The 12,261-nt window shown below is 52.0% G+C and overlaps 1 protein-coding gene across 1 annotated transcript; it reads left to right on the top strand.

Moving 5' to 3' along the window:
* Positions 1–308: 308 nt before the first annotated feature.
* LOC136453517 (protein SOSEKI 5-like) lies at positions 309–3,040 on the top strand. Its single transcript, XM_066454078.1, has 4 exons — positions 309–684; positions 795–864; positions 971–1,753; positions 2,557–3,040. The coding sequence occupies exons 1-4, from the start codon at positions 462–464 to the stop codon at positions 2,684–2,686; spliced, it is 1,206 nt and encodes a 401-aa protein (XP_066310175.1). The 5' UTR covers positions 309–461; the 3' UTR covers positions 2,687–3,040.
* Positions 3,041–12,261: the final 9,221 nt, after the last annotated feature.

Below are 12,261 nucleotides of genomic sequence, written 5' to 3'. Positions count from 1 at the left end.
ATGTTAATAAGTACTAGCAGCAGCACTTCCCATCATAGCAGCAATTAACCCACAAGGACGGCCTGCCTGCCATACAAAAACGCGCTGCTCCAGCAGCTAGTTGACGTCAAGAGCCAATGCAAAGAGGAACCAAGGAGAAAACAAGAAGATCAGGCAGAGAGTTTTCTACCAATCTTTTTTTCTCAGTTGCCTTTCACAGGCACAGGCTCCACAGTTTCACTTCGGTTAGTGTACACCAAGTCACACACACAGTAACACATCGCTACTGTTGCAGTGCAGGCTGGTCCTAGCACGATTTCAATGCCTGCATTGCAGTGTGCGCTGCGCCTCTGAGCCCCTTTCTTTTGCACCTTCCCTTGTGTCGCACTCGCGCCATTTAAACGCTACGACTACGAGCTCGCTAGCTAGTACTCCAGCGACGAGACGACGCCAGCGACAAAGAGCGCGGCGGTTTGGTAAGCATGGCGGTGGTGGTGGCGGGCAGCAGGGCGAGAGCGGAGCAGGTGAGTCTGCAGTGGCGGGAGCAGGAGCCCAGGAGCCCCGAGATGGCCGCGCCGCCAAGGCCGCCCAGGCCGCGCCCGGCGAGGGCGGCGGTCGTCTACTACCTGGCGAGGAGCGGGCACCTCGAGCACCCGCACTTCATGGAGGTCGCGCTCTCCTGCCCCGACGGCCTCTACCTCCGAGGTACGATACGAATGCTTTCCTAGCGCCAGCAGCTTCTCGTCGCATTTTGCCTTCCCTTGTAAAGGCGCTGAGCGTTCTGCTCTGTGCTGCCGTTGCTTTTGTGCGCGTAGATGTGATCGACCGGCTCGACGCGCTGAGAGGCAAAGGGATGGCGCGCATGTACTCATGGGCGTCCAAGAGGTTCGGGGCGTCTTCTCTCGTTTTGGTCAATGCTGCAAAGTGCAAACTAGTGTGGTGCACCCACCACGCCGTGACATGCGTCCCTCGCGATTTCGCTGCAATGCAGGAGCTACCGGAACGGCTTCGTGTGGCACGACCTGGCGGACGACGACTACATCCACCCGGTGGTCGGCCGGGAGTACGTGCTCAAGGGCACCGAGCGCCTACACCCGGTGGCCCCCGCGCTGCTCGACGCGGCGGCCGCGTCCTCGTCGTCCTCCGGCTCGCAGGAGACGCCCACCTCGTCGTCCTCTGCCAGGTGGGAGGCGCATGGCAGGCCGGCGCACCGGATGAAGAGCGCCAGCGCGGCTGACCTCGGCGAGTACGTGGTGTACAAGGCCGAGGAGCGCGCCGCGGACGCCGCGACGCAGACCGAGGACGGCGGCCGCGGCCACGGCCACAGCCAGAGTCGCGTCCTGGTTCCCGCAGCGCAGGAGGAGCTGAGCAGGGCGGAGACGTCGCCGCCGACGGCGTCGACGAGCCCCGAGACGCTGGAGGCGCTGATCAAGGCGGACGGGCGCGTCGTGGCGGCCGTCAGCGGCAGCTGCCGGGCCAGGGCGTCTTCCGTGCTGATGCAGCTCATCTCGTGCGGGTCCGTGTCGGTGCGGGACGCGCGCGCCTCCCCGGTGATGCCGCGCGCGCACCACCACCACCACCGCACCCGCGCCCGCCCGCCCCGCCCGCCGGCGTCCGCGGCCGTGGAGGTACCGTCGTACCGCGCCAAGATCGTGGAGGACAAGGAGTACTTCAGCGGGAGCATTATCGAGACCGCAAAGCGCTCGCCGGCCGACGACGTGACGTCCCAGGACCTGGCCGTTCTCCGGCGGTCGTCGTCGTACAACGCGGAGAGGTAAGTTATAACCCATCCCTCTCCCAATCAATGGCGCGACGGCGCAAGCGGCAGGCCCCGGAAACTGATCCGTCGCTTACGCGAGACGCCTCTCGCTCAAGTCATATTCCAGCAGGAGTAAGGATGAGCTGCCACTGTTACATTGAACCAACCAGCCTGTCCTAGTCGGGGAGTTAAGGCTCTGGCTCGCCCATGGCCGCAGCTGAACCCACCACGCCATTGCCGTACGCGCAAGATACGCCCGAGTAGTGGTCACCTCCATAAATAGAAGTAGGTCTCGCGGAGCTGTCGCGCACCAGGCACCACGGCACTGATCGCCGGGACGGGGTAGAGAATTTCGTCAGGAAGGAACGGCCGGGGCTTCAATTCCTGGCCGGTACCTGCTCGGACTGCTCCTGTTCCGTGCGAGCTGCCGAGCTGGGCAGGTTCGGGAGCAAGCACCAAATCCCTGAGCCGGTTTTGGCGCGCGTACGCTCTATGTTTCAGAAGGATTAGTCTGAAGCTACACATAAACTGGTTAGTACTGCACAGTTCGTTGTTTGAAAGAGTAACCCTGATGAGTGATGTGAGCTTGTAACAGCAGGCTTTGTCAGGCATTTCAAACCTTTGCTTTGAAGCAGTGGTCCAGATGAGCCCTAATCGGGGTCTGAACAACCTGCATCATTTACGAGTGCCTAGAATTAAGAAATTGTACATACACCTACACTACTGCCATGTGACGGCGTACGAGAATAGCGATGATGAGATAGTGATATGATGATTATATGATCTGAGCCATACTGAATACGATGAGTACATGGCAGGGTGAAAAGGCTGGAGCTGGCAAAGGAGGCCGGGGACCTGCATGACCGCTGCATCCCGCGGAAGCCCAAGGGCAAGAAAGACGGCTACCTGGTCATCTCCTGCAGCGCGCAGGGGAATAATAAGGGATGACCGATGACGTGGGCGTCTTCGTCCAGCTGGTCCCGCGGCGAAAACGGCGACCTGGCGTGGCGCCGGCCTATGTGCCTTCTTCTTTCTTGCGTTGGGAACAGTAGATAAGTGCCCAGTAGTCTAGTGTTTGCTTGTTGGTTTCAGCCAGGCTTATTCAATCAGCCAACAGTGTTTTTCTCTCACAACAAACCAGCAACAGCCAACCCAGAAACCAACCAGCGAACACGCCGTTTGATGCCGTCTGCTTGTTGATGCTGATTGCTGAATGCCTGTGATTTTCCGTGTGATCTACTATCACTTCCATGTTAATACGTGTCCTGTCTACCCCGTTGTCTGAACTTTTTACTGCTCAGTGATCTGATTCTCTTCTGCTAATGGGTTTAAAACTATTCTTCGCGTGTTCACGTACTGTACCGTATACGCGTGATGAGCCCAGGCCGTGCTGCTGCGTGAACACCGAGAATCGTGATGGATGTAGTACATGGTAGCACGGTGCCGATGCGTTATGCTATTATTTGGACTGTTCGGTAGGGCTTACCGTGGCAGTTGCTGATTTATAGGACTGATTTGTTGTGAGAGAAAAATACTGTTTCATTGCTAAAAAGTATGGTTGATTAGCTGATAAGCCCCAGCGAACAGAGCCGTTACTTCCCGTCCTCAGATTCCTCCCGGAGACCCCAGCATTGGGCATGTAGAATCTGGGCAAAGCAATTCTCCTACTCGATTGTGTCACTTCATTTCTCTGGGGAGAGGTTCTTCAGTGAGCCGGTAATTTTTTGGTGCAGTGGCAAAAAGAATAAGCTGATGATCAGACAGTTCTGTGACTTCTGTCCCTGCTATTACTACTTCACCTTACGATTTGTCTGCCTCCAAGCTAGCACGGTCCCCACGATGTGATCAGCTCCCTCATCCTGAAGCCTGATCCATTTCCTGTCACATCAATCTCTTTCCTGACTGATATTGGAGCTGTAGCAGTGTGTTAAACGTGATTAGTAAGTACAGTACTACTAGCTTACAATGATGGCAATCTTGGGGAAGATGTGGCATACGAGTGGCAAGTCGAGACCGTCACCATTGCTGTGGCTTGTGGCACTCAACAAAGAGGTCTGAATACCGGTGGTTCCAAGTTGCAACAAGTTCCTGCGAAACCCAGAGCTTAAAACGATCGGCCGAGCTATTCCAGGGCCAATGGTTGGGCCGGAACAGATTCCCTGAAACCTGGAACGGGCCAGTTTTAAGGAGGTTGGACTTTTCGGCTCTCTGGAAGTCTGGATGAACTTTTTTCCCCCCGAATAGTCTGGATGAACTTCATCACATCACAGTTTTTTTTAGTTTTATGAAGACCCGGCAACCTGATCACAAATTCTTTTTTTTTTTTTTTTTTTTTGCGAACAAACCTGATCACAAATTCCTCGAGGAACCTTGCTGCGAGTTTTGCATGGGAAACGTTTCACGGGGCGGCACTGACCAGAGGAGAAATGCTAGTAAAAACGAGAAATACCACCAAGTGACGCAACAAGCTGCAGATAATATATCATGGTACTTTTTTCGTACTTTCATCTTTTTTTACTTTCTAAGTACTCCCTCCGTCCGTCAAAGCATGCAATTTTAGACTATGGGAGCCGGTAGTAGTGGGATCCACTGACAAAAAAAAAGTCTAATCCTAGTGAATCACACAGCGGTAAGAGTGCTAATTGGCTGACCACAAGTGCAGATGAAAGAGAAAAAGGCTGGCGCTATCATGGCACAATGAAAACATAGGGTTACATGCGTCTTTTTTCTCCACCACTAAGTTTGCCTTGGGAACCTAGATTTGCATGCTTTAACGAACAGATGGAGTAATTAGTTGAGAAATATATTATAGAGGGTATTTTAGTAATTGAGGTTGTGCCCTTAAGTATCATAACCCCAGCCGTGGCGCATGCGGCCCTGAAGACGGGCCTCACTGGTGGCGAGCGCGCCACGGCGAACTAGGCAGCAGCCAGGCTAAGGACGGCGAGCGCGCGGCCGTTCTAAGGACCACGCTTTCTACTCTTAGCCTCTCACATCGCACTAGCTTCCTAGAGAGAACTTCATGTAGATCGGAGGCTTCACCTTGCCAAGAGAGAGCAATGAGGACGGGAAGGTCCATATCCCGTCTCCGCAGATGGAACCGGAAGCGACGGCTGGCACCGGCAGGCATCGCCTTCACGCTGTTCATCTTGTGCAGGACGAACACGACCAGGCTCCCCACGCACATGTCGACGGCGAAGTTGGCGCCCAAGGACCAGCACGGCCATCACGGCGTAGGGAGCATTCTAGTATCTGTCCGGGTTCCCGATGTCGAACGCTCTGAAGAAGAGCGTGAAGGTGAGCGGTGAGATGATGCCACCCATGGCTGTGCCGATCACCTGCCATTCTCAGGACCACGCTCAACTCAAGTTCCTTCGATAACGACCGATTTACCCTTATTCGAAAATAAAATAAAAAATAAAAATTATATGTAGCCTCACATATTTTGGTATCGATCTTACATAATTTTGGTACCATCTCCACGTATTTGGTACCCCTAGATACTTTCAGTTGGGTACCTCCTATTTTTCCACAGTCCGATCTATCCTAATGGATGATCTATGTTTTTTCCAACCATTGTAAAATGAATTGCAATCGAACGACAGCTTTACTCGAAGAGCAATAGCTAAGCTTCTTTTGATATGTATCTTTTCCTTCTTTCCTATCTTTGTTACTAATTTTCAATATGTATACAAACGACAGAGATACCTCATCCCCAAATGAGGAACTACTTCTATGATTTACGCATCCTCATTAACTCTTTGCTCAGTGGCGGAGGCTGTGTGTGGTGTGTGTTGGTTGGGGGTGGGGAGGGCTAAAGGCCCTACAGTTTCTATTGTTTTTTTAGATTGTTGCACATAGGACCATTTCACTTAATTTGTTGTATGCCTTCTCAAATTATAATTTGGGAATAACTGCTTCATATACAATTCATGTAAGATTTGTGGTGAATGACAACTTCTATAATGTAGCCGATTGTTGCGGTTTCCGTCTTTGTTAGCCAATCACTGTCGCGGCTTTGGTTATCGGAGGCGGGTGGCGGCCAGCGGTCCATGGCTGGGGAAATAGAAATAGTTGTTCACAACCTGCTAGACCACCAATGGCGCGGTCGTCCCCCAAACGAGGAACTACTTCTATGATTTATCCATCCTCCTTAACTCTTGTTAAGTGGTGGAGACAGGGGAGGGGGAGGACGGGAGGTGTAACACCCTTGGTATTACGAGCTTGCTTAGCACCGAGATTTAGGTCTGAGAGGAATTAGCCAAACAAGTTTTCGGGTTTTAAAAATTTATAACACATGTGAATGATAAGCGAATCCTATGTGACTCACTTTTGTGGTTGAGAAAAATCAAAATAAATGTTGTTAACTAGTGTTCTTGAGAGCTCAAAAATCAAATTTGACATTAAGATAAGCTCTTTTTGTTAAGTCGACAAACACTTGAACTCTTGTTAAAATACCATTTTTGTGAATTATATTGAGCAAAATAGTTAAATGGTGCTTAAATATTTTGCTCCTATGGGTTAGTATAAGGTATGGACTATTGCATGGAGTATTTGTTAGTTGAAGTTAACAAGATTTAGACCTATTAAAAATTGCGACAAAAGAGTTAATGGTTATGTCGGGGACCAATATTAGGGTACCCAAAGAGAAGGAGCTAAGATTGTCTCCAACGGCGTAGCTAAACGGTGACCCAAATGCAAAATGCCTACTGCACAGTGTTTTGGGTCCCGAAATCACGCTCCAACGGAGAAGGCAAACACGGCAGCCATTTTGCGTAGCGACCGACTCGCAAGGCAAAATCACGTCTTCATTCTCGACGACGCAAAACACGGGAGAGAGAGAGAGAGAGGGAGGAGCGACCGACGCCGGGAGAGAGAGAGCAGATGCGCCACCACAGCAGGGGCAACCCTCGCCCTGCACCGGTGCGCTGCCGCAACAGGGGCAGCCCTCGCCCTACGCCATGCCCGCGCCCTCGCTGCGGCCCACCTCCTCGCCGACGCGCGCGGCAAGCTTACCCCGGCGCGACGAGCCCTGCCCCGGCGCGCGGCCCGCCTCCACCTCGGCCACACCATCCTCCTCACCTCGTCCATCTCCCTCCTCCACACGGGATCGAGCGTGGGCGCGTTGCCCTACTCCGGGCGGTAGCCCTGCCCCGACGCAGCGGCCTGCCTCGACCTCGGCGCGGCGGCCCACCACTACCTCCGCGCGTTGCTCTGCTCTGGTGCGGCGAGGAGGAGACGGGGGTGCGCGGATCTAGGCCCCGTCGCCGCTCACCCTGGCCGGCGAGGCGAGCTGACCCCAGAGCGGTAGCCCAGCCCTAGCGCACCGAGCCCGCCCTGGTGTGGCGTCCTGCGTACCCGCCACCACGAGCCTCCCCGGCACGATAGTCTCCACCTCCGTGCGACAAGCCGCCTCCCATTTGGGGCTTGCTGCTCGGCGCCTCCGTTGGAGAGCTCAAGTTATGCGTACCTCACTTTTTTACTGTGCGTTACCTAAACTGTCAAATGCGTCTCACGTTTGGGTTCCCGTCATTGGAGTCAGTCTAATGACCGTCAGCATTGATTCATCAGCGCAATCAAGAGCGCGACTACACCGTTTTCCAGGTCACTTCTCGTCCAGCCACCGAGACCATGGGCCCTACCTCGTCTGACCCTCGAGGGTTGGCTCCACCTTGGTGGGAGCTACGGCCGCATGCCCCTTCTCGCCTGACCCCCGAGGGTTGACTCCGCCTTAGGCTGATTCCGAGGGGTGGCTTCACCTCGCCCGACGTCTGAGTGCAGACTCTGTCTCGCCTAACCCCCGAGGGCTGGCTCTGCCTCGCCCAACGTCTGAGGGCAGACTCTATCTCTCTCGACCCCCGAGGGCTGGCTCCACCTCGTCCAACGCCTGAGGGCTGGCTTAGCCTCGCCCGAGCCCCGAGGGCTAGCTCCGCCTCGCCCGACCCCCAAGGGCTGGCTCCGCCTCGCCCGACGTCTAAGGGCTGGCTTAGCCTCGCCCGACGTCTGAGGACAGACTCCATCTCGCCCGACCCCTGAGGGCTGGCTCCACCTCGCCCAACGTCCGAGGGCTGGCTCCGCCTCGCCCGACATTTGCGCACTACTCCTTCATAACGACGCACGCAAATAAGGTAGGGCACTCAAGTCAACCACAATACCGAGGACCATACCCTGCACGCCTGTAGGAAAGTACCGTCAGGATATGACAAGAAGGGCGCTTTGAGACCTTCCAGGCATGTCAGAGTCCAAACAATGTTGTAGGCACCAACATTTATCTTACAATATTGTGGGCGCCACCGTTTGCCCTCGGACATGGATCCTAACAGAAGCACACAACAACCACTACGATCTAGGAGGAAACTAGCTTCACCTACAGTAACGGGCATGCGGTCACTGCGCCATCTGCTGCCTCTATGGCCGTGGATCAGCACCTTGGTTCGCCACGCTGTCCACCGAGGCGGGATGGGATGAGACAACTTGCTCATAATGCCAGGACATGGCATCATCGGCGAATAGACGCCTAGCGCGGCCCTATTAGGATCAACGGACAAGCGCCCAACATAGAGCTATCCCTGGCACCGCCTGCCATGTCAGCGGGGCCTGCACAGAGGAAAAGGAAGACCTGACATCTTTGAAGGACCTCCTTTGCCTCTGGTTTTTCTTCTTTCTCCCATATGTAATCCTTGCTCCCCCTTGGCCTAGAAAAGGGAAAGTAGGGCACCCCACTAAGAGGATCGATTCAACACATCACACATAGCTGAGTAGCAACCAAGCTCTCAGCATCCATTCGATCTTTCCATCAGAGACTTGGGACATGTCCCTCTCTCGCCCGTTTGTAACCCCTACTACGAACTTTTCAGTGCTAATAACACGAGCAGCAGCCATGAACTGGACGTAGGAACATTCTGCCTGAACCAGTATAAACATTGTGTCTTTTAGCACACCTTCTGGGTTAGACGCGCAATAACACAAATTTACTCATTGGTGTTTACTCGAAACACCGACAGGTTACTTAACCCCAACTAAAATCCTTAACTTTTCTACGTATGTAAAAGTAGTAAGACAATGCTATTTTGACATTTAATTTCTAACAAAAATGTTTAAACACTAGCTGCATATTTTGGTATTATTGATTGCATCAAAGTGAGTACTTGAGCATGGCATAGATGGTTGTTGTATTGGGTGCCACGTTGCTCTCGTAAAAATTGCCCAAACCTCCTCAGAACGCGCTGTGAACCATGATTTGGTGCTCTGTTCGTGAACCAGCATTCAGCGTGATGAACTCATGTTGGCACCTCCCTATCTCCCTCTCTGGTCGCTCTCTGGACGTGAGGTTTGCCTCGTCAGTTGGGTGTTAGTATCGACTTTAGGTTAGGGGAATTAGTTGAACCTCGATCATGTTCGTTAGCAGCTTTTGCTTCGCTTTAAAATGCGTGCACATCACCAGCTGCTACCTCTCGGCTTGAGTTCACGGTCACCGCGCATGTGGGCGATGCTAGCTCTAGGCTCAGGCCGTGGCCGGGTTGCTACCGCTAGCCAGCTTGCACGCTCGGGTGATGCCGCCAGCACCTACGGCCTAGCGTTGGCCGGTCCCAGCTGGCTGCGGCTGGTGCCGCTACGGCTGGTGCCGCTGCTGCACATGTGCCACGCTCGCATGGCTAGCCGCTGGGCCATGCCATGGTTGTGGCTGCATCACGCGGTCGACATGGTGCTTGCCTCACCCCTCGTTTCACCTACCACATCGAGGCTCCAGGCATGTGTAAATGCCATCATGTCTGGGCCAATGACCTCGATTGCAGGAGCGATGGTGATGTCCCTCTGTCATGTTTGCCCCCGCTAGCCGACGCTGGTGTGCTCGCTCAGGTCTGGCCACACCATTCTGAGCGCTTCATGCCAAGCCTTGAGGTCTCGTCGTCCATATGCACAGGCTCGTACTGCTACCACCATCGAGCCACACATCTTAACTTGCTCGGGTTCACTTGGATGCCCTATCTATGACCACACAGTGTGCTGAGCCACCGCTCCTCCCTTCCTCCTAGCGCCAGCTACTCCGCTATTCAATTCCTCGCTCTAGCGGGTAGCTTAGGAAGTAGGCTAGCCGTATCATTCCCCTTAAGCTCAGTCATGCCCTATCGACCAGCAATTTGGCCTTTTGCCCTTCGCCGATCATGGGTGCCGCCGAATCGATAGGTTGGGAGGTAAGGCATGTAGGAGTGGTAGTAGTTCAATTGCTCGTAACCCTAAACTCGCCTTGACTCTCTCTATCCAGTGTTCACACTATTTTGGCCAGGGAACTCATCGGTGACTTGGTGACGCATCGGTGTCCGACTCGGGGCGTCGCCACCATGCCTAGGCGCACATGGCTAGACCAGCTTGGCTTTTCCTTGCCTCAAACGTTAGTAAGGCGTACACCAGGGTGAGCTACTGATGCTTCTCCACCATCTCAACCTTTTCGTGAGGGCGTAGGCTGGCCAGAATAGTCGTGCCACCGCCGCGGATAGTCGCTCACCACTGCAGCCCGCGATAGTGCGCCTCTGAGTCCCTAACCGCCACCCACCCTTGCACATTTAGCTATAGATGATGGTCGGCCCCTTACTTCCGTCGTATCCCGCCTAGGTTGCCCGACGTAACCGCCTTATGCCGTCAGCCGCCGCGTCGGCGCACGCGGGGTTTCTAGGGATCTCTTTGTGGTAAAGGCGAAAACATCCAAGGGTTTGGTTGTAAAGTTACTAATGGTAGGAATAGTGCGCATAGTAATTGTATTAATCTTTGAACGCTCAGGGGCCTTTATGCAAAATACCAATGCGCGCGGGCGCCCTCGGCCTTGGGCCGTGCTGGGCCGCCGCGCCGCGCTGGGCTGTCGGGCCAGAAGGAGTTGTTGCCGGCCCTTTCCTTTTTCTAATGCATTTTCTAATTTAGTTTCTAAGGAAAACTTATAAATTCAATATAAAATTGTGTAGTTAACCAAAAATTGTGAAACCAATTTTGTTAAGTTTCTAAAATTATGATCTATCGGCTAGTATATTTTGTTCATATAGTTTATAATATTTTCAGGAGTTATGTAGTTAATTTGAGATGCTTAATATTGTAAGATATAAACTTGAAGGATTTTTTGTGATAAATTGGTGATAGTGTTGGCTTTGAAACTTTCACAGTAAATTCCTAACAATATGAGGTGCTCACTGTAATTTTTGTAGCTCCACAATAATTAGTTTGCTAAAGTAGCTAAATGAGCCTTAGGTCAAAAATATAAGTTTAATCAATAAAATGCCCAAACACCTTGCGATTTTAAAACTATAACGTTTTCCGAAAACAAAGCCTTACTTGACAACGCAGATATGTAGACTAGTACATTAGTCATTAAAGCTAGCTCATTAGCTTGTGGAGCGTAATCGTATTTTAGAGTTGTAGTTGCCGTTGGTTAATTACGTTTTGTGCGTTGCATCCACGTATATCATAATAGAAACAACGATGGATCATGGAGTCGACTGAAGTATCGAAAAAGATGGTACCTTGATGATCGTGTCACCAATGGAATGCTAATATTTGGTTATATCTTGCCCAGGCAAGCCCCGGTACATAACCCCTATTATTCTGCACTTTATCTTATGCTTGTGCATTAAGTTTTAAGGAGTTTAATGAAACCACTTGCATATATATATATCCTTATCCTATGAGTCCTACTAGTATGTTAGGATCGTGTAGATTGCAATGCTATAGGATCCGGTAGAAGTCGAGTGATTACCTGTCACTCGTGAGAGATAGGAAAGATATTATTGTTGTTATTATATTACTATCACATGGAATATATATGAATGATAATTGGAGACCGGGTGGAATGGTACTTTGGATCTGGACTTGGTTAGGCATTTGAGCGAGGCTCGGATTGCACTTGTTCCGGCTATGTCGATTGAGGACTGTCCATTGCTATGGATGGTAGTCATGTCACAGACTTATTATTCTGAGCACATACTTGCTTATGGGAGCGGGAAGGCTCGTTACGCTCTTGTCTTGGGTTCCAGCTCTTTTCGAACCGATTGATTGAAGGCGGGGAAAGGTGGAGGTTTAAGCACCATACTGAGATAGGGTCTCAAATGTGGGGTGAAGGGGACCGTGACGCCTAAGAGGGGTGGATGAATTAGGCAACTTAAAAATCTAACTCTAAAACTATGGCCCCTTTTTCTAACCCTAGCAAAACCTATGCAAAAGATAAACTATCTAAATGTGCAACAAGGGTTTTGCTAGTTTATTGCTATTTCTACCGCAAAAGAAGTAATACAATTAATGTAAATACGGAAGTTATAGAGCAAGGTGGAGATATATAAACTCCCGTCGACGACTCTAGTATTTTTACCGAGGTATCAAGAAGCGCGCAAGCTTCCCCCTAGTCCTCTGTGGCAGAACCTCCTAAATTATAGGGCACACATGCACCTGTCACTGTCAAATGACCTCTGAAAATATGCATATGTTCCCGGTAACTTAAGAAGACTGTCGGGTGTCCGCAGGGAACCATGAATCATCCATGA

This window comes from Miscanthus floridulus, chromosome 5 (assembly GCF_019320115.1).
Source record: "Miscanthus floridulus cultivar M001 chromosome 5, ASM1932011v1, whole genome shotgun sequence".
Taxonomy (NCBI): domain Eukaryota; kingdom Viridiplantae; phylum Streptophyta; class Magnoliopsida; order Poales; family Poaceae; genus Miscanthus; species Miscanthus floridulus.
Note: the sequence above shows the minus strand (reverse complement) of the source record. Positions and strands in the feature narration are given on the sequence as shown.